The sequence below is a fragment of the Quercus suber genome, unplaced genomic scaffold, assembly GCF_002906115.3.
Source record: "Quercus suber isolate HL8 unplaced genomic scaffold, Cork oak 2.0 scaffold_67, whole genome shotgun sequence".
In the NCBI taxonomy this organism is placed as follows: domain Eukaryota; kingdom Viridiplantae; phylum Streptophyta; class Magnoliopsida; order Fagales; family Fagaceae; genus Quercus; species Quercus suber.
Genome location: NW_027069532.1, coordinates 1,515,838 through 1,539,762, shown reverse-complemented (window position 1 = coordinate 1,539,762; position 23,925 = coordinate 1,515,838). Strand labels below are relative to the sequence as shown.

Sequence of the window (23,925 nt, the reverse complement as noted above, 5' to 3'; positions counted from 1 at the left end):
ATAATTTGAAACAGAGACAAAGAACTCATTTCATGTAGAGATCTCACATTGGAAACAATAAGAAATGCCATTTGACCTAAAGGTCATTGGCAACACGTATATACATAGTCATAATATGTTTGTTAGCATATTAAATGAAGTGAAATGCTAATGAGTGCCCTTAGGGCATTGATTAATAATCTATTTAAAGAAAATTTTTATGGAAAATGAAAAAAAAAAAGTAATTAATATTTTGAAAGCTTTTTTCATTTCCCATAAAAGTGATATCAAAACTTTCCTAAAATGGATTATTAACCAGTGCCCTAAGGGCGCTCGTTAGCATTTCCCTTAAATGAAACATAAAAGACATGATCTTAAATGCTAGCTCCAAACACCTTGTTAAAAGCAAAAGGTTTAACCTCTTTAATTTTGCATTTAGCTTTTTTAACCTCTTTCATTAAGTTTTTTAACTGTTACCCAATAGATCACAATAACTTATTTGGACTGTTACATAAAATATGGGTTATTATTGACAACTAGTCGCTAACTCGTGCGATGCATGGGAAAGCTTTTGTATACAAAGATTTAAACAATTCTTTGTTTTTTCATCTTTGATTTCACATTAGGATTCCTATCCTTGATATGAAACATTAAATTACGAAATGGAAAATATAAATCAAACTTAAATTAAAATTAACATCCTCAAATATCAAATAAATGCTAAAATATCAATTTCCAATAAATTGAATGACAACTTTAAAGTACTTTTTGTATCTTCTTCCATTGTTGTTCTTACATTCATTTGAAGTACCACTAATTTAAGCTTGTCAATAAAATACGTTGAGAAATGTATTACGACATGCAGAAGTTAGATATCAAATTTGTAATTTTGCTATATTAAAAAAAAAAAAAAAATGCACTTCTCAAGCTAAATTTTTTTGTCAGTTTCTATAACAAAGTCAAAAACTTTCTTAACTATGTAGAATTCCCATCTAAACTTGAGATTATATACATTTAATTAGATTTGGAAAATAAATGTTTTTCCATTCAGCTTCCATCAGCTTCCATATACTTGAGAATCTCATCTTGTGCTTTACTTCCTCCAAGCCTGATCTCAGTGGTCTGCTTGGGCTTCTACTTTTCTGCAGTTTGTTGGGCTACAATCTTCGGTCTTTCCTTAAGCCTCTTGACTTTGATACGATCCTTCCACATTCGCCTTTCCAATTCTTTTGCTTCAATCTCTTCATCACTGGCTTACCCTTCTTAGGAATGATACCATAGACAAAGTCGTGAGCTTTGCAAACTTCCATCAGCTTCAGCATATACTTGAGAATCCCATCTTGTGCTCTACTTCCTCCGAGCTTGATCTCAGTGGTCTGCTTGGGCTTCTACTTCTCTACAGCTTGTTGGGCTACAATCTTCGGTCTTTCCTTAAGCCTCTTGAGTTTGATACAACCCTTCCACATTTGCCTTATCTGCTATGTTGTCACACTTTAATTAAGTCATCAACTTCTAAATCCAAACTGTTGCCCAATGTGTCACCAACCAGTATAAGGTGGTTCATTGAATCAAATTACAACAACCCTCTGGTTGATGAAGAAAGTGCTTGGAAAGAAAACAAAACAAAATCTTTAATCTTACCACTTATTTTGTTTCAGTCCCCAAGCTATACAGCCACTCTAGGACTAAAACGAAAAGTTGTACCAGGCTTCATAATAGCACAAGGTTTTGTTACATTGAACATCAAAATCAATCCACAGTCAAAAACCCAAATTAATTTTCTATTCCTACCTTATCTCGAAAACCAAACAAAACATAATTATTGTTGAAAGCTAATGAAATCACAAATATTGTGACAAATAGCCCCTTTTCTATATTCAATCAAACTCATCTTCCCAATGACCCCAAACCTATAAAAATCCCTAAAAATTCTTAGATTGCAACAATTCAAATATTAATATACAAGACCCAACATCCTATAATAGATTTATAAACAAACCCACATCTCAAAAAAAAAATAATAATAATAATATATAAAACCCCAATTCTCAGAATTTTCAAAAACTGAATCTTTTAAACAGATAGAAATGAATCAAACTCAAATTCTATAAAATTATTAAATTACACATAAAATAGGCCCACAATAGAATCAATTCAAAGGACCAGATTAAGTTATACAACAATTTCAGTAGCCATAAAACAAAGTGGTTGACAAATGACAGCAAAAGTTATACTCTTACACTACATGTTCATTGAAATCACATAGGATAAGACCCAACCCAAATACTTACACACAAAAATGACAGAAAATACTTACACATACTTACACACATAGTCGTTGAAATCACACAAGAGAAGACCCAACCCAAAAATCTAGGCTCACATGATGCATGCAATGTAAATAAACTCAAAATTTTTAAATTAATCCCTTTCTACCAAAAAAAAAAACTGGCGCAAGCTAAACAACCAGACAGCAGAGCAAGCTACACATCATTCTGTACAGCATATTGCTGCAACCTCCAACCTCCATATACAACACAAAGACTGATATTGTTTCAGCAAAGGAGAACCCAAATTATAGCAAAATCACTTGTACAAAACTATACAGACGAATCCAGTCCATTCCATTACTTGGACTTAAGGGATATTAGAATTGAGACTCCAATTCTTGCATAAGACTCTATCAAGAATTGAGTCATCATAAATGGGGCCACTCTCCACCCTATTAAGTAGAGTATATGGAAAAATGAAATAGTAAAACAGTGGAATTAGAGACTTTTTTTTTTTTTTTTTGCTTTTGATAAACGAAATTACAAACATTACTTATCATGCAAAATGAACAAATCCAAGACAAGAAAAGGAAAAAAGAATAAGATACTTCCTACTTAACTTAGTCAAGGCAGCTAGGATAGGGAAAAGTTTTTTTCTTTATAATAACAAAATCCTTGCCCTACAGAATTTTAAGCAGATTTTGGTGTTCTTTTATTATGCATACTTTATACCAAGAATAGCTTATTGCATCAGGAATTTGTTAAAAAAGAATTTTTGTAGTCTATGAAACTTAGACTGTATGAGGTGTTTTTGAGTGTTTGAGTTTGGGCAAAAGAAAATTTTACAGATCTAAAAAATTATGCATATGTTTCCTAAAACTTCCTAAGGATCTAAGTAGACCCTTAATATTGTCCAAGATTGTTTCACATAAATTCTCCCAATAACCTAAGCTAGAAAAAATATATCACTGCATTAGTCTTGCATTGTGTTGTGCTGAGAAAGAAAATAATGACTTGGGCAGAAGGAGAAATTTTAATACCTGACCTTGTTTGCAGGTAAAAAATTTCTTACCTCTCCCCAACTGGATAATCATCAAATAACCCTACAGGCACATTCAAAATTTGGGAATTACACTTGGAAATAACACAGTGAAAAAAAAAATCTATAAAAGAAAAGAGAGAGTAGAAGATGGACTAACCACATCATTTTTGTATTACCATTGCGCAAACAAATCTGGAGCTTCTCATATTGGTTTGTCATCACATGTAACTCTTGAATTTCGATCATTTGCAACTGAAGAGAACAAAACATTCCATTTTATTGTTGCTTCTTAAAGTATAACTGGAAATTTAAGAGAGAGAAGAGAGAAAAAAAACTGAAAGGGAATTTGGCAATCTTTGATAATTGTTTGGTCGATTCAATATGAGAAAACTTACAGCTGGGATCTGTCTTGGACCAATCTGCGCAGCTAGGGACGAATTTTAATATTGTCATTACCAAAACATCTAATATGGGAGATTTTGGACCACTCTGATTCACTTTTTATTAATTGGGGGCAACCCCTCATATCATATGGGAAATAAGTTTACATGAATTGTTTAGCCTCTCTCATTAAACAATATCTACATAAACCCATATATGACCCACAGCACAAAAGAGTTAGAACTCCAATTAAAACACCCAGTTGGCGTATCCCTAGCAAGAGCTATCCCATATGTTAACCAAACCAAATTGTTGAGGTGTCCACACAATAGTACTACATGAAGAAATTAGAATCACACTAACCCATATACCACTCACAATACAAAAGAGGTAGAGCTCCAATTAAAAAACATAGCAATCAAAAATTCAACATCCTTAAAAAAATCAAATACAAAGAAAAATCAACATAACAATCATCCATATCATAGCATGAAAGAGGCAGTAACAAATTTTTAAAAGAAAAAAAAATTCAATCAAAATAATATAATCCTTACATTGAATAATTATGCGGGGCAGTCACAAGAATAGAGCACAAATACCAGAATTGAATCATCCACCTTTTGTCAGTATTAATAAATTGTGAGGAGAGGAAGAGATAAAAGAGGGAAGACAGAGAGACTACTGTTATAGGCTGGCGTTAGCAAAAGCTAAAGGGTTGCCATTGAGGAATTGAAACCACTGAAAAATTAACACTATGTAGGGTTGCCGTTTAAAAGGCGGGGAGACAAAAATCATGAAACATAGTAAACCAAAAGGTGAGGAAACTGAAGGGCATTTGAAACCGTGACACAAGCTGGGGCTTAGGCTTAGGCTTCGGCTTGAGCTTTATTGTGGAATTAAACTAAAAGAATTGGGCATTATAGCAGAGATAAGACAGAATTATTTTCATTTTTTTAGTATTTTAAAATTTAGGAAAAGCATTTTAAAATGATAAGAGAAATTCAAGGAAAAAGATGATAATGACGTGGCTGCTGACATGGCTCAACGTGAACGTAGCAACATTAATAGCTACACTTCAGCTTTTAGTATTATTATATAGATATAGATATAGATTACTCTAAACAATGGACTACCTTTTAAAAATAGACTAAACCTTATGAAAAGTCCAATTCTATTTATTACTTTACATATTATGACCTAGGCTTGACCCTTCCCATGTGTAGGTGAAAGGCTTTGCATATTGTAAAATCTATTCTTCTATTCTTTTATATATCCCCGTCTCCTTAGGAATCAAAAAGTTATGCTTCTATAATTTCTCTCCCAATATTTACATTTCATTTCAAAAAAGTATGATCATTTTCAAAATTTCATGTTCCTCTTAAATAGTTTATTTATTTATTTATTGTTGAATCCCAAAATATTATGTTCGTTTGAAGTATTTAGTTTAGCTCTCTAAAAACTATTTATACTTCAATTAAAAAAACAAAAAAACCAATTGTTAACCCACAGAAAAAATATTGATTGTTTGTTTAATCCCATAATATTATGTTCATTTAAAGTATTTAGTTTAGCTGTCTCTATAAATTGTTTGTAATTCAATAAGAAAGGAAATTAAAAAATAATAATTGTTAACGCATAGGAAAAAAAATATTGATTTGTTTGTTGAATCCCAAAATATTATATTCATTTGAAGTATTTAGTTTATAATTCAATAAGAAAAAATTAATTAAAAAAAACAGTTATTAATCCACAGAAATAATAATAATAATAAACAAAGGAAGTGTTTTTCAAATTCCTTTTCCAAAGAAGGCATATGATCATGTACAAGAAAAAGATTGTATAGATGTATTACCCAAACATAGGGTTGTCAAAGAAATTTGGAGGTGGAAGTCATAGGAGTAAAAAGCCTAATGACATAGCAATGATCCATGATACTGATAGTTGTAATATAAAAAGACTTAATAGGCGAATGGTACTAAACCTTAACCATACTCGGGAAAGTAGTTCAAAATTTCAAATGATAAATGTTTACGGTGATCAACCCCTTCACTTATAAATATTTTTTTCTCACTTAGTTGTTGGGCTTAATAGTGATGTTTTTTCTTTTTACTAAACTAATGGTGATGTTGCTACAACTACTATGCAAGAATTTAGGAGACATCTTCCCAAGAAATGTCAGTGCCATGCCTAAAAAGCCTAATGACATAACAACTGAGCTTATAGGTACTAATTTAATAATTGTTCATGATTGTACTAATTTAGCATTTAGCTTGGTTAGAGTATCTATATGTATGGCTATGACATGCCTAAAAGTGTATTGAATCTTCGCTTAGACTAAAGTATAGTCACCCTTGATTTACTCATAAAACATGATAGTGATTAAAAAGAAATATTTTTTTTGACAGAGGTTTGATCAAAATAAATTCTTAAAATTACCTATATGTGTTTTTCTTTTTCGTGTTTTGTCAAAGTTACATTAACACTTACAGTTTTTTCAAACTCAACAAAATTACTAGGATTCACAATTTTAAAGCTCTGTCAACTATATGACTTTTTTTTTCGACATGCATATCGATATTTGATAGACATAAGAGCACTGATTGGATTTATTTGACTTTTGAAAATATGTTGCAACGTTTCATGTTAGCTTTTTATTTATCTTAACCATATAAGGAAATAATCAATAAAGGAGGAGCTTATGTTGCATGGTCATAAAGATAATTTCTTATATAATATTTTAAAATAAATATATATTGTGCCCGTGCATCACACGGGACATCAACTAGTTAGTTTTAAAAAACCAATATATCAACAAACATGGCTTTTTCACTTGGGAAACTGTTAAACAAGTAAAATCATCCTAACCTCCTTCCCTCTGCTTATCACATAAATCAAGTCCAACAAAATATCAAAATGGTAGCTCAGGTATAAGTTATCAGGTTAAGACTATAAAGGAAACTGAGCGTATATCAAAGTGAGATAAGAAGCTACTTAGAAGAATCATTTTCTATGGTTGAGATGGGAAGAGTGTGAGTCTGTGGTTGTTTTCCCTGTCATCTCTTGGAGGCCATATTTGTTTATTGTAATAAGGGCATTAAAATTCAGCAATTCAATATTTAGTTTGACCCTTTAAATTTTTAAAAATGGTCAAAATTTAAATACAACTTCTTAGATATTGTACTTAAGTTCCCTAGTTAAATTCAACCACATAGTTACATTGATCAATGAAACACATGGTTGAATCTAATTTTCCTTGAAAAAGATAACTTTTTTTTACTACATTGGTTAATACAATCATGTAGTTAAGTTCATTCAAAGAGCCTAAGATACAATATCTAAAAACAATTGTATCTAAGTTTAAACTTAAAAACAATACCCCACTTTTGNATTATCAAGAACACTATTACAAAGTTGACATGGGAAGGATGACAATTACTTATTCACAAGCCATTTTGATGGCACCACTTGTCAACATGAACTCTCGTTCCACCTCCCTTCCCTTCATTTTTTTTCCGATTTCCCCTTTCCTTACTCATCAATTTTTCAGAGACTAGACTTTCGAAGTCAATGTCAATATAATAATAACACTATTTGACAATTCAACCCTGTGCCTGAGAAATTTCCATATCTTCTATTCAAACCTACCTATCATAAGAAAAAAGCAACCTATGGACTGTCGGTTTGTCTTAATAGGCAAAAGAAGAAAAACAAAATCAGTTATTATTACATAATGTTTAATACCAATAATTACTGTCATTTTTAGCAGTACTTCTAATAATTCAATTCTGTAATCAAGCAGGAAAAAAAAATCCTACAGTTTAAATGTAATTGTAAGGCTTACAAAATTCCTATTAAAGTATGCCAATGACAGTAAACAAAAGCTCTCATTAAAACAAGGAACAAAATCTATGATTGTTTTATGTTTCTTAGTTCTTTTCCCTTCTTCTTGGTACCTTGTCTTGTCCATTCCATGCACACCAAATTTAGCATTACATAATGGCTATAACTATAAGCAAAAGCTCTTATTGAAGCTTTTTTTTAAAACTCATTTCTCATAAGTTCCATCATGCACATCATAAACAAAATCACCTAAAAAATTGGAAGAAAGTCCCTTTCTTTTTTTCTTTGCATGGAATTCATAACTCTTCTTCTTCCTGTTTTTTACTTTTTTTTTATTTGTGGTAAAGAATGAATTACTCCTTCATTCCCTTGCCATCATTACTTATCTAATAGCTTCGGAATACTCAGAAAATCTCCACTAGATATTATTATATCTTGCTTTATCTTGTGGTTATATTGGGGCAATCACTTAAATTGTTAGATCTCTAAGACTATGATGGCTCTGGTGACTTAAAAATAAATAATGAAACTAAAGCCATCCTGCAAAAGACTATATCATCTTTAAATATGTTAAATATGTTATCCAATGAAATGTTTTGACACTGGTGATGGATTATAATGGTAGAGCATTCTTAATACATGTCATTGAATTTGTCTTAATACAAATAGAATAATGTGTTTGAACAATTACACAAGGCAGTGAGATCTTTAAAGAGGATACAGTTTTTGAAAATTGTCATCTTTTCTTTCTTTTTTGCACTTTATCAAAGAGAGGCTAAAAGCCTTTTTTTTTTTAACCCTTATTGCTATTGGTCCAGACTAACATCAACCAAAAAAGCTTCTTTTATTATTTCATTTTTTGTTGGCCATGAACCAAGCAAGCTTTCTCACCAGAATAGACAGCATTAAAAGATTTTCCGGGAAAGAACACAAATTATTATCAGCAAAAATTGTTTAGAATTACTCATATTTCTCCAAAAACAAACAAAATCAAGATTGTTTCACTCCTTCTATGCTTAAGGACTTCACAAAGAATCACAAACTAGTACTTCAATAAATTTCAAATAGAAAATTGCAAAGGGTACTATCAAAAATATTAAAACAATTAGGAAACATAGCCTATCCCTTAGGTTAAAACTATCAAGTGTGAACAAACGACAAAAAAGTCACTTTGACGTTACTAAGGGGCCAAGGCAACAGTGAAATGAATTAACATGTTGATCTAGACACACCTTTGGTTACGGCTGAATGAATCAACGCTCTATGCAGTAAAAACGTGTGGACTCACTTTTCTACAAACTTAAGAGCTTTTTTTCTCTCTTTCTTTTTCTTTTTGGGTCCGAATTACTCAGCTGGAGAGTCCTTTTTTTATATATAAAAAATAAATAAAATAAAATCCAGTACTTCGCTGGAGTTTGTGAGGATGATTCTTATCCATTTCCCACTTGACTTGAGAGTTGGGAACATCAATCAATGTTTGGTTGTTTATTATTTGATTCAAGAATCAACATAGCAATTGCATGTTGGCCCCACAAAGAGAAAAACACTTTCCAACCATCCAAATCATGCTAAAGACTGTATGAAATACAAACGCAACGCGGTTAGCGTAAGGTTTGGGTCGGAAAATCAAAATCTAGTAAAAAGATTCCCAAAAAGTCTGAATATCCTCTTATTAGTAAAACAAAATCCTAAATAATTTTCCACCAAGAAATTTCGCTATAAATAAATTCTTTATCTATTTTTTTTTTCCTTTGAATTCTTAATATTGGACAATTAAATTTATTTTTGGTGAAATATCAATTTACATAAATTGATATTTCATCTTACATAAATTATTTATCTTTATCTATATTGGAAAAGTAAATTCAGAATTACAAAAAAATTATCAATTACATAATTCAAAATACTAGACGGCATCAATGTAATTGTTAATTGTTTCAAACATACATGTCGCACCTATATGAATTATTTTGGTGGAAAAATCAAACCTAATTTTTTATTTATTTATTAAACCTGATAGAGACCATAGAAACATTCTCTACTTACTAAAAAAAGTCTTATTCCAAATCCGATTTCTCCCCCTAATAATTGTAGATATCATTTTCATTTTCAAGATCAACAACGCGGAGCTAGTAAACATGAATGAATTTCCACTTTCATTCATGAGAGATGCTACATCTATAACAATTTTACAACTTTTTTACAACAAATCACAGGTGGTTAGTTATTATTAGTTCAAATTTGAAACTAACACTAAGATTACTTTTTTGCCCCAACAATAACAACCAATAACAACCTGCTACTTAGGATTTGTTGTAAAAATGTTATAGACATATCATTTCTCTTCATTAATAGGCCAAACTATTATTTTTTACAACAAATCACAGGTGGTTAGTTGTTATTAGTTCAAATTTGAAACTAACACTAAGATTACTTTTTTGCCCCAACAATAACAACCAATAACAACCTGCTACTTAGGATTTGTTGTAAAAATGTTATAGACATATCATTTCTCTTCATTAATAGGCCAAACTATTATTTTAAGAGATATGCTACTTCTACAACAATTTTACAACATTTTTATAACAAATAACAGGTAGTTAGTTGTTATTGGTTCAAATTTGAAACTAACACTAAAATTACTTTTTTTCCCCAATAATAACAACCAGTAACAACCTGCCACTTAAGATTTGTTGTGAAAATATTGTAGACATATCATTTCTCTTATTTTAATTCTGAAAATTCAATTTCATATCTAAACTTTTGAAAATGGCTTAATACTTTAATAATGTCACCCGTGTCTTTACTTATCATCAAAATTAACTACCATAATCATACAAATCGTAGTAACTCCTTCAAACTCTTTGATCTAACTACTAAATTGAATTATTTCATTTTCAAAAATCAATTAACTTCTTAAAAAAGTAAGGTATTTATTTTTTGCTGAGAAAAAAATGGGTAAGAGGAGGCGACCTGAGTGGTTTTCTTATCTAGGCATTATCATAGTAATATCATACCTATTAAGTTCGGGCATTATCATAGTGGTTATTATCGTAGCCCCACAAGGCACTAGTGGCCATTGAGCCGGGATGTGGGATTTTTTCCAAACACTTCTTATTGTAGAATTTGAATTTGAAACCTCCACCCTTCAAACCACTTGGAAATAATCTCAATAACCACTAGACCACCACTTTTGATAATTAAAAGAAAAAGGTATCAATAATATTGAATCATTATTATTTAATTAGGAGTAATTGACATGCTCAAGAAGAAATTAAACCAATAATTTATAAGAATTGATATTCATCCTAATTGATATGTTATAGTTTCAAATAAATATTTATACCATTCTTCTCTTACTTATTAGTATGATAAAAGGGATTCAAATTCATATTCTCCTTATTTAGATAATCAAACAATATTATTGAACAAAAAAACTCTTGATTCATGCCACATATTGTGGATTCGGAACTAACATGCATTAGTGTATTAAAATGAAACTAATATATTCATTAGTGTCAAAAAAACATACTCCATATATAAGTCGTCCGAAATTGTAGAAAATTAGCAACCTAGTGATTGGCTGGTGGAAGTCTCTCACTTTATGTCGCTATCAAGACGTAAATTATTTCATGATCCAACGGCCCACAATGGCCTAAAGACTTGTCTTAGTTTTTGTTGACTTGACTTGCGGTAAACCCCCGAGTGTTGACTAGAGACTTCTCAGTAGCTTCATTTCATTTTGTTAATTCACCCAATTAACAAAAAGAAAATTTTAATTCTTTATTCTTCGATGAGAGAGTCATTAGTTTAAAATATTGGGCGTGCTAAACATACTCCATATATAAGTCGTCCGAAATTGTAGAAAATTAGCAACCTAGTGATTGGCTGGTGGAAGTCTCTCACTTTATGTCGCTATCAAGACGTAAATTATTTCATGATCCAACGGCCCACAATGGCCTAAAGACTTGTCTTAGTTTTTGTTGACTTGACTTGCGGTAAACCCCCGAGTGTTGACTAGAGACTTCTCAGTAGCTTCATTTCATTTTGTTAATTCACCCAATTAACAAAAAGAAAATTTTAATTCTTTATTCTTCGATGAGAGAGTCATTAGTTTAAAATATTGGGCGTGCGGGATGGTCTCAGACCCCTCAGAAAAATAGTAAACAAAGAAAGCATAAATGAAATTCTATGAACTTTTTTTTTTTTTTATAAGAAAGTTTTTTTGAGAAGTCTTACTATACAAAGAGAAGTATATATAAATTGAAAATAAAACACATGGTTTCAAGTTACGTATTCTTCTCTTCTCTTTGAATTTAACTAGAGAAGTAAGTATATGTATTTTCAATTTACGTATTCTTCTCTTCGAATAAATTAAAAAGCTTACTTGAAACTTATCTGAAAAGCTTTTTTGAGAAGTGTTTTCAATTTATGTATTCTTCTCTTCGTATGAGTAACAAAAAAAAAAAACTATAATTGATTAAAACAACAGGACAATGAGTACAAGGCACTTTTTTTTTTTTTTTGGTGGTTAATAGAAATGGACCATTTCCTAATTAAAAATCATTTGTTTGTGAAAATAAAAAAGTGTATTGATATCACTTTATTAAATTTATGTCTAAATTGAGAAAATTCTAATACTATAAATTTAAAAATCAATCATTTGCCCAATTAACTTCCTACTACAAGGGAGCAATAAAGGTTTTTTTGTTTTTTTTTTTTAATACAAAATAGAAATTTTACTCTAATTTAATTTAAGTATATATATGTGTGAAACTTCCACCTGAAAATTTGAACCTCCGTCCTTACTCCCCACACTCCACAACTACTTATACTTGTGAAATGACCATCATACCAAAGGTGTGTGGTGAAGTATTTTGGTTGTTTTAATTGAAAGAAAGAAACGAATAAACTTAATCTTATATGGTATAACTATGAAGTTTAATTGATCTCATTTGAGACAGCATACTTAAGTTCCTTGGACAGCATGATCATCTCCTAATCTCCTATCACTTGCTGGATGGTAAAAATGGATTGAGATCATATCCATTTCTTTCAATATGAAGAAAGCTTATTGAAATTTAACTTTCATGAATTCAAAGAGGTAAATAATGTCATGTTGTTTAAAATTTTATTACGTAAAAAAAAAAAAGGATAATAATTATTCTTGAATGACATGTTATTATTATTTACTCTAAAATTTTTAAACTACTATATTTTTACTATAAATTAGACTCTCTCCAATTCAAAACAAACAAAGAATATCATTTTTTTTTTAATCATAAAATCTAATTTTGCATTTATAAAGAAATATTATTGCAATATTGAAAAAATCAATTAAATTGTCTGATTTACATTTTATTGTTTAATTGTTTTAGCCCTCTTATATATATAAGAGAAACCCGAGCAAAGGCCACTCACTCAATTATTTATTTCCAAATAACTTAAAGAAATCATTTTTAACACCATATGATGTTAACAAAAATATCAAAATTTGACTCTATCAATAAATTTCACCAATTAAAAGAATTATTATACTTTCTATCGAAGTACATTAAATTTTAAACCAACCAAAAAGAACAAAAAAAAAAGTATGATCCCAACCAACCCAATAATCAAATCCTAGTTTTATCCCCCCAAAAAAAAAAAAAAATCAAATCCTAGTCAGCACGTGAAAAATGGAAACCAAATTCCGTCTGCATGGGCTCCACATCCAAATTTTTCCACACGGCAGGCGTTTATAAAAGTTAAAAACTACAAACGAGTAACAGCCAGAAACAGAGAAACTCTTCCTAAGCTTCACCAATTCAAATCTCCCTGTAACACAAAAACACAGAGCTCTGCCGGAAATGGCAGCCCCTCCAAGCAAAACCCACCTCTCCCTCTTCACTTTCTTCTCCTTCTTCCTCATCATCCAAGCAAGATTGATTCTGAACCGTTCTGATCTCAAAGCCCTCTCCATAATCCAAAAAGACTTGGGTCTTAACTGTCAACATTACCACTCTACCAAACCATGCAACACCCCTGGTGTAATTTGTTTCTATGAACTTTTTTTTTTTTTTTATAAGAAAGTTTTTTTGAGAAGTCTTACTATACAAAGAGAAGTATATGTAAATTGAAAATAGAACACATGGTTTCAAGTTACGTATTCTTCTCTTCTCTTTGAATTTAACTAGAGAAGTAAGTATATGTATTTTCAATTTACGTATTCTTCTTCTCGTACGAATAAATTAAAAAGCTTACTTGAAACTTATCTAAAAAGCTTTTCTGAGAATTGTTTTCAATTTATGTATTCTTCTCTTCGTATGAGTAACAAAAAAAAAACTATGATTGATTAAAACAACGAGACAATGAGAATAAGGCTTTTTTTTTTTTGTGGTTAATAGAAATGGACCATTTCCTAATTATAAATCATTTGTTTGTGAATATAAAAAAGTGTATTGATATCACTTTATTAAAATTTATGTCAAAATTGAGAAAATTCTAATACTATAAATTTAAAAATCAGTCATTTGCCTAGTTAACTTCCTACTACAAGGGAGCAATAAAGGTTTTTTGTATTTTTTTTTATACAAAATAAAAATTTTACTCTAACTTAATTTAAATGACTATCAATAACGACGATGAAACATTATTGCAATATTGAAAAAATCAATTAAATTGTCTAGTTTACATTTTATTGTTTAATTGTTTTGGCCCTCTTATATATATAAGAGAAGCCCAAGCAAATGCCACTCACTTAGTTATTTATTTCCAAATAACTTAAAAGAAATAATTTTTAACACCATATGATGTTAACAAAAATATCAAAATTTGACTCTATCAATAAATTTCACCAATTAAAAGAATTATTATACTTTCTATCGAAGTACATTAAATTTTAAACCAACCAACAAGAACAAAAAAAGTATGATCCCAACCAACCCAATAAGTAAATCCTAGTTTTATCCCCCCCAAAAAAAAAATCAAATCCTAGTCAGCACGTGAAAAATGGAAACCAAATTCCGTCTGCATGGGCTCCACATCCAAATTTTTCCACACGGCATGCGTTTATAAAAGTTAAAAACTACAAACGAGTAACAGCCAGAAACAGAGAAACTCTTCCTAAGCTTCACCAATTCAAATCTCCCTGTAACACAAANATACAAGATTCCTGATGTTTGGCGATTCTTCTTTGAAGTTCCAGCTCCAACCTGCACCAATCAAACAGTCCAATTGCACAAGTTATAGAATGTATTTTATTTTATCTATTTCACACTTCAAATTAAAGATAGCAGGACCTTTATACTAACAATACTCCTCTCTAATACACCAAAATAATGACTAGTTTATATTATCGTCAGACCATGTACATTCTGTCTCATTTTCACAACCATTAAATCCATAATATTCATTTCAATTTTTATTCCTCAAATTTGATTCAAAATCCAATTTCTATTTTATAAAGCTGAGGTGAGTACGATTATTACAAATTTTATTACATGAGCCTTATAAAATGACGTGTCAACTTTTAATTCTTTTATTTTAAAGTAATTTAAAAATTGATTCGTTACTTGCACTAATCACATTCATTGTCACTATTACGTTAGTTTGTAACCCTCTTATAATAAAATTGGAAGTAGTTTTAGCATTTTCGTGATCAGTGGTAGTACCAAAAATGCTAGTTCATGAGTAAGTGTAAAATTGATAACTTCAGATTTTTCCAAGGACAAAATTGTAATTTTAAAAAAATATAAGGAACGAAAATCAAAGTTAATCAAGATCAGCAACGCCGAGCTAGTAAACATGAGTGAATTTCCACTTTCATTAATAGGCCAAACTATTATTTTAATTCTGAAAATTCAATTTCACATCTAAACTTTTGAAAATGGCTTAATACTTTAATGTCACCCGTGTCTTTACTTCTCATCAAAATTAACTATCATAATCATACAAGTCGAGTAGTAATTCCTTCAAATTCTTTGATCCAACTCTTTGATCCAACTACAAAATTGAATCACTTCATTTTACAAAAATCAATTAACTTCTTAAAAGAGTAAGGTATCTATTTTTTGAAAAGAAAAAAATAGGTAGGAGGAAGCAACCAGAGTGGTTTTTTTATTTAGGTGTTATCATAGTAACATCAGACCTATAGCCTATTAGGTTCGAGTTTGCAAGCAAGGTAACTAGTAAATCATAACTGTTATTGCAACCCCACAAGGCACTAGTGGCCATTGAGCTGGGATGTGGGGTTTTTCCCAAGTACTTTCTATTGCGGAATTCAAATTTGAGACCTCCACCCTTCAAACCACTTGGAAATAATCCCAATAACCACTAGACCGCCACTTTTGCTATATTTTTTTTTCCCAGGAAATAGCCACTTTTGCTAATTAAAAGAGAAAGTTATTAGTAATATTGAATCATTATTATTTAATTTAAAGTAATTGACACGTTCAAGACAAAATTAAACTGATAATTTATAAGAATTGATATTCATTCTAATTGATATGTTATAGTTTCAAATAGATATTTATACTGCTCTTCTCTTACTTATTAGTATGATAAAAGGGATTCAAATTCATATTCTCCTTATTTAGAGAATCAAACAATATTATTGAACAAAAAAACTCTTGATTCATGCCACATATTGTGGATTCGGAACTAACATGCATTAGTGTATAAAACTGAAACTAATATATTCATTAGTGTTATAAAACATACCCTATATATAAGGCATCATTTGGTAGAGTTGTTAAACAACTTATTTTCAGTTTTTAAATAATACTAGCCGCGAATCCACACGCTACACGTGATAATTATTTTTATGGTGGTTTTATTAAAAAAAATTACAATTTAAACTAATCTAATAATGAGTAAAGTATTTCATAATTATATTTTTATTTATTATAGAAACAATCATAAATGTAATATAGGAACAATCCAAAACACCAAAAAAAGGTAAACTAAAAAAAATTAATAAAACTTAACAATGATTAATTGAACCAATATTAGGATAAAATTTTGTTTTTGATAATCTATTAAGGTTATTTTCCTTGTAGAAATTATAATTTCAGCCACCCAAAACATATTATCAAATAAACAATTATTAGCAAAATCTAAGAATTAAATTTCTATACATGCATTGTTATAAAATAATAATAATTAAAATAAAATTGCAAAAGTTAAAATTTGTCACCTATCTAATTATTTTCGTTTGGCTAACCTTTGTTTTTCTTTAAATAAAAGGCATTATAGAGTACTTCTAATACAACTATTAAGAGTACTTTGTCCACCACAAAGGATTAGAAAATAAACAAAAATTAGTAAAGTCTCATAATTTAACATCTAAATTGAGCACTATAAAAATTATGCTATGTAACAGAATAAATACCAAATTATCCAAATCATGCTATGTAATAGAATAATATTATATTTTTATATGTTATATTTAATTCTTTAGAATACAATAGGATAACATTTAACAATCAAAGAGAAAAGAAAATAAAAAGAAGAACAACAACAATTTAAAAAAAAAAAAAAAAAAAAACTAAATCTCATTAACCCAAAATAGAGTTCTAAAGAATATAAAAATTGTCAACTTAAAGTAGAGATGTAAGAAAAATAAAAATAAAAATAATAAAAATCCACCAAAAAATTTAGAGAGAGAGAGAGAGGGAGAGAGAGGGAACTTTTTTTTTTGTGAGGAAAAACTATGCATAGAATAGAAGAGATAGTGACAACTTTATAGTAAGAGAGTGTGAATAAGAAGAGACAAAAATAAAGGAAGATGAAGAGAAAGAGGAAGAATAATATTAATGTAGAGGGTAGTGGGGAGATGAAACGGTAAGAGAGGAAGAAAGATTGAAGAAGTGGTGGGGAGATGAAATGGTAAGGGAGAGAGTAAGATTGGAGAAGTGTAAATATTAAAAAAAATAAAAGTTAAAAACAATTATAGAAAAAAAAATAAATAAACAACAACAACAACGTTGAAGCCTTTCAAGCTATAGTTTTTTTTTTTTTTTTTTTTTCCTTTCTTTAAGCTGAAAGGGCTCACACAAAACCCTAAAACTAAACTGAAAAGGTTTTGAGTCAGGCTTGATAGTGGAACTAAATAAATAAGAGGTGAACATTAATTAATTATACAGATTTATTATAGGGTGATAATGGAAGTAAATAAATAAGTAGTGGGTTGCATTTATAGGGCTGAAAATTGTAAAAACCATTTTAAGATTGTAAGACAAATTATATTTTAAAAAAGAAAAAAAGAATGACGTGACAGCTGATGTGTTACAACATGAGAGTAACAGTATTAAACGCTATATTTTAGCTTTTAGTAATATATAGATATAGATTACACACTTTTTCACCTACACGTATTTTAAAAAATTACAAATAATATTACTCAAATTCTTCTACCGAACGAGAAAATCCATCCTGATTCCGAAACATACATCCTCTATCTCACAAGGAGGTGGACCCCACATGTGTGGGACCCACGTCCTTGTAAGAGAGGATACATGTTTCATAAACATGTAAGACTCTCTCCTACCGAACGGGCCTCAGACGTCGAAAAGTACAGAAAATTAGCAACCTAGTGACTGGCTGGTGGAAGTCTCTCACTTTATGTCGCTATCAAGACGTAAATTATTATATGATCCAACGGCCCACAATGGCCTAAAGCATTGTCCTAGTTTTTGTTGACTTGATTTGCGGTAAAACCCCGAGTGTTGACTAGAGCCTTCTCAGCAGCTTCATTTCATTTTGTTAATTCACCAATTAACAAAAAGAAAATTTTCATTCTTTATTCTTCGATGAGAGTCATTAATTTAAAATATTGGGCGTGCTGGATGGTCTTAGACTCCTCAGAAAAATAGTAAACAAAGAAAGCTTAAATGAAATACTATAATTTATTTATATATATATATATATATATAAGCTTTTTTGAGAAATCTTACTCATACGAAGCCAAGTATAAGTAAATTGAAAATAAAACACGACTTAAATTTACGTATTTTTCTCTTTTCTTCGAATTTAACTAGAAAAGTATACGTATTTTCAATTTACATATTCTTCTATTCATACGAGTAAATTGAAAAGCTTACTTGAGACTTTTCTAAAAAACTTTTCTGAAAAGTATTTTCAACTTACGTATTCTTCTCTTAGTGCGAGTAAAAAAAAATTTTTTTTTTAAAATACTATGATTGATTAAAACAATGAGACAATGAGTGCAAGGCACCTTTTTTTTTTTTTCGTTTTTTGGTGATTAATAGAAATGGACCATTTCCTAATTAAAATTCATTTTTTTGTGAATATAAAAAAGTGTGTTGATATCACTTTATTAAAAATCAGTCATTTGCTTTGAAACCGATAATATTGGTTATTTTAATTGAAAGGAAAAAAAAAAAAACAAATAAACTTAATCTTATATAGTATTACTAATTAACTATGAAGTTTAATTGATCTCATTCGAGGCAGCATATTTGAGTTCCTTGGACAGCATGATCATCTTCTAATCTCCTATCACTTGCTAGATAGTAAAAATGGATCAAGATCCTATCCGTTTCTTTTAATATGAAAAAAGCTTATTGAAATTTAACTTTCATAAATTCAAAAAGGTAATAATGTCACAATGTTCAAAATTTTATTACGTAAAAAAAAAAAAAGGATAATAATTATTTTTAAATGACATTTTATTATATTTACTCTAAAATTTGTAAACTACTAAATCTTAAATTAGACTCTCTCCATTTCAAAACAAACAAAGAATTTCATTTTTTTTCATAAAATCTAATTTTGCATTTATAAAAAAACATTATTGCAATATTGAAAAAATCAATTAAACTGTCTAATTTATATTTTATTGTTTAATTGTTTAGGCCCTCTTATATATATATAAGAAGAGCCCGAGCAGAGGCCACTCACTCTGTTATTTATTTCCAAATAACTTAAAAGAACAATTTTTAACACCACATGATGTTAACAAAAATATCAAAATTTGACTCTATCAATAAATTTCACCAATTAAAAGAATTATTATACTTTCTATCGAAGTACATTAAATTTTAAAACAAGCAAAAAGAACAAAAAAGTAGGACAAAATTGGGAAATGCCCCGTTTGGGTAAAAATAGCAGCATAATGCCCTTTTCTCCAAACTATATAGGGAAATGCCCCTCTTTTGTAACTCGATTTTCTCAAAATCGAGTTAGGCCCTATAACGGCGTTTTTTAGGAGCCTATAGTGACGTTTTTAGGACCTATAGTGGCGTTTTTTAACTCGATTTATAAGAAATCGAGTTATAGGTAAAAAAAATTTAAAAAATTCCCTATAACTCGATTTTATGGAAATCGAGTTACAAAACGTCACTATAGATCCTGAAAATGTCACTATAGGTCCTTAAAAATGCCGCTATAAGGCTCCAGAATTTTTTTTTTTATAACTCGATTTTGAGAAAATTGAGTTACAAAAGAGGGGCATTTCCCTATATAGTTTGGAGAAAATGGCATTATGCTGCTATTTTTACCCAAATTGGGCATTTCTCAATTTTGTCCCAAAAAAGTATGATCCCAACCAAACCAATAGTCAAATCCTAGTTTTATCAAAAAAGAAAATTAAATCAAATCCTAGTCAGCACGTGAAAAATGGAAATCAAAGTCCATCTGCATGGGCTCCACATCAAAAAATTTCAACACGGCCGGCGTTTATAAAAGTCAAAAACTGCAAACGAGTAAGCCAGAAACTCTTCCTAAGCTGACCAGTTCAAATCTCCCTGTAACACAAAACATAGAGCTCTGCCGGAAATGGCAGCCTCTCCAAGCAAAACCCACCTCTCCCTCTTCACTTTCTTCTCCTTCTTCCTCATCATTCAAGCAAGATTGATTCTGAACCGTTCTGATCTCAAAGCCCTCTCCATAATCCAAAAAGACTTGGGTCTTAACTGTCAACATTACCTCTCTACCAAACCATGCAACTCCCCTGGGGTCATTTGTGAAAGGAGACTCTCAGACAACCACACCTATGAGCTCAGAGTGACCAGACTCGTCTTTAAGTCCCAAAAGCTCGCCGGGTTTCTGTCCCCATCAATCGGACGGCTTTCTGAGCTCAAAGAGCTCTCTTTGTCTGAAAACCAGCTAGTTGACCAAGTACCATCCCAGATAGTTGACTGCCGGAAACTTGAAATTCTCAGCCTCCAAAACAATAAGTTTTCTGGGGACATTCCATCCGAATTATCCTCACTTATTCGCCTTCGAGATCTTGATCTTGCTTCCAATAATTTCTCTGGGGACTTGAGTTTCTTGAAATATTTTCCCAACTTGGAAAATCTGTCTCTTGCAGACAATCTCTTTACTGGGAAAATTCCTGCTTCTATTCGTTCTTTTCGTAATCTCCAGTTTTTTAACATCTCAGGAAATGAATTCATTGAAGGTTCAATGCCAATGATAAACCGGGGTGAATACTCAGAATCTGATGTTCCCAAACGATACATTTTGGCTGAGAGTCCAACTAAAAGCAGCAATCATTCTACAAATGCATCAGCTTCAAGTCATAAAGCTCCCATTTCAGCTGCTCCAGCTCCTTCCCCATCAGCATCACCTCACCATCACAAAAACAACAAGAGGAAGCTAGCTGGTTGGATACTTGGATTCCTGGCTGGAGCATTAGCCGGAAGTATATCAGGGTTCATCTTTTCTTTGATATTTAAGCTGCTCTTGGCTGTTGTAAGGGGTAGAGTGAAAGACGCAGGTCCAGCAATCTTTAGTCCTTTGATCAAAAAGGCAGAGGACTTAGCTTTCTTGGAGAAAGAAGATGGCCTAGCTTCATTTGAACTCATAGGAAAAGGTGGGTGTGGAGAAGTTTACAAGGCTGAACTTCCAAATAGCAATGGGAAAATGATTGCCATAAAGAAGATAGTCCAGCCTCCAAAGGATGCAGCAGAATTGACTGAGGAAGATAGTAAGCTTCTGAACAAGAAAATGCGCCAAATTCGATCTGAGATTAATACTGTGGGTCAAATTAGGCACCGCAATCTTCTTCCTCTATTAGCCCATGTGAGTCGGCCTGATTGCCATTACCTCGTGTATGAGTTCATGAAGAATGGTAGTTTACAAAACATTTTGGAGGATGTTTCAAATGGGAAAAGAGAGTTGGACTGGTTTGCTCGTCACAAGATTGCACTAGGAGTGGCAGCAGGGCTTGAATATCTTCACTTCAACCACAGCCCACGTATAATTCATCGAGATCTCAAGCCTGCAAATATACTTTTGGATGATGACATGGAAGCTCGAATTGCCGATTTTGGGCTTGCCAAAGCAATGCCTGATGCTAATACGCACATCACAACATCCAATGTGGCAGGAACTGTGGGTTATATATCACCAGAATACCACCAAACTCTGAAGTTCACAGACAAGTGTGATATCTACAGTTTTGGGGTGTTGCTAGGGGTTTTAGTAATGGGAAAGCTCCCATCTGATCAGTTTTTCCAAGAGACACAGGAGATGAGCTTGGTGAAATGGTTGAGGAATGTGATGACATCAGATAATCCTAGACAAGCAATTGATTCAAGGCTCATGGGAAATGGATTTGAGGAGCAAATGCTCCTAGTTTTGAAGATTGCTTGCTTTTGTACACTAGATGACCCGAAGCAAAGGCCTAATAGTAAGGACGTTAGGTGCATGCTTTCTCAGATCAAGCAATAAGTATGCAAAGGTAGGTCTGAGGATGACCGAGAATAATGCTGCCATGTGACAACTGTTATGTTTAATTAGATCAATTATATTTCCAATGCACCTTTCTGTTTAAATGATTGTACCTTTTTTCAGCATGTTGATTTACACAATGTAAACCAAAATGATAGTATGTCAAAAATGTAGCATAAATAGCATATGCTGCTTTAGGCTATAAATATAGTGGCTCATAAAGTAAAGGAAGATATTTAAGTTTATATATAGAATGAAGTGCAATGTTTAATATTTATTTCTTATTAACAGTTTAAATAATGAGCACTTCGTGCTCAAATTTTAAGCCAGACTATCAAGGTGCAACTATGGTAAATGTTGGTTATGAGAAAAATTTCGTGCGCACAATCAGGTTTAAGCCAGACTTAAACAAAAAGAAACTACTGTTTTAATGGAGACATAGAGAGAACTACAGGAGTCAAGATAAATCCTTACACAGGTCTTCGGCAGAAATTATATCAACTAGACAGATTATCTAAGGGGCATTCTATTCTAACTTCCAACCAGAAGCCTCTTACTCCAGAAAAATCAGATTAGAAGTGTGTTTGTGCAAATTCTAAAATACACTATTCCAAATTCTTGTTTCACTCCGATAAAAAAAAAAAAAAAAAAAGCAATTAGCATGTTGTAGTCCAAAATTAAGCAAATTCCCTAGGACAATTGTGTTGAATGTTTTCTCAATCCTAAAATCACTCGGAGACAGTACAAGGAAATGTCTTCTTCACTTGGCATTCGGGGAAGGCTATAATATTCATTCCAGAAGAATTTTATAGATTTCAATAAAATGAAAGTTCCATGTAAGTGCTCTGCCTTTGTTTATTCCTCCATTGGAAAAGACTGAAGTGCTTTCGAATGCAACCAATCAAGTTTCACATTACTTTCTGCTTTTCAGTCTTTTCCCCTTTCCTTTCAGGAAAGTCTGGTTCATTATTCCATCATTATCTCAAAGGCTGATTGTTAGTACACGCATCACTGCACACACGCCACACAAATTATTTTTTGAACTGAAATTGTGACTTCAAAACACGATTTCAATGCAAATTAGAGTTGTGTGTACTTCTTGTGTGATAGGCACTACCCTTTCTTAATAATGGGAAGAATATTCTAAGCACTACAAATAACAGTAAAGGAAGGCCTAGCTTTTACTCCTTGTGACAGTTTTTAATAACTTACATGGACGTAAGCATACATTACTAGAGATAGATCAGATAAAACAAAACATAAGTCAACACTTCACCTCAAAGAGGATGACTAGTCCACCAAGATTGTGTGAACAAAACAAAAAGAAAATTTCTTTTATCAGGAGAGCAGATGGTAGAAACTGACCTGAAGGTTCACTGAACTAACCAAAAAAAACACATGAAGATTCAACAACAAGAAGCAAGCCGTAGCCCCAAGACTTTGAGGTCAGGTATGTATCCTCAACAAACTAATAAGGGTCAGTGTTTTCCTTTTCGCCACCTAAGGATTCACTTGTGGAAAATAAATAAGTTTTCAGCCCAGCTGACACGAAAGAAATATGGACCAAGTCAACTTACCCCTCATTCAATTTCCTGAAGGAGTTAAACGTCAGGCCCAACAATTTGAACAGTGACTTCTACATCCGTTGTTAGGGTACACTCACTTTATTTCGAAGTAACTATAAGTATAGTAATACTAGGCCCATGAATGATATCTTACTTGTCCAACTAGCAAAGC

General features: G+C 31.2%; 1 protein-coding gene across 1 annotated transcript; it reads left to right on the top strand.

Moving 5' to 3' along the window:
• Positions 1-20,223: 20,223 nt before the first annotated feature.
• On the top strand, positions 20,224-22,465 carry LOC111990511 (leucine-rich repeat receptor-like serine/threonine/tyrosine-protein kinase SOBIR1). The gene has a single exon (XM_065772993.1). It carries the CDS (start codon positions 20,290-20,292, stop codon positions 22,186-22,188), a length of 1,899 nt encoding a protein of 632 aa, XP_065629065.1. The 5' UTR covers positions 20,224-20,289; the 3' UTR covers positions 22,189-22,465.
• The last annotated feature ends 1,460 nt before the right edge of the window (positions 22,466-23,925 follow it).

What these genes read in the sequence shown, in the direction of transcription:
- LOC111990511 (XM_065772993.1), top strand. Translation starts at nt 20,290, where the DNA reads ATGGCAGCCTCTCCAAGCAAAACCCACCTCTCCCTCTTCACTTTCTTC.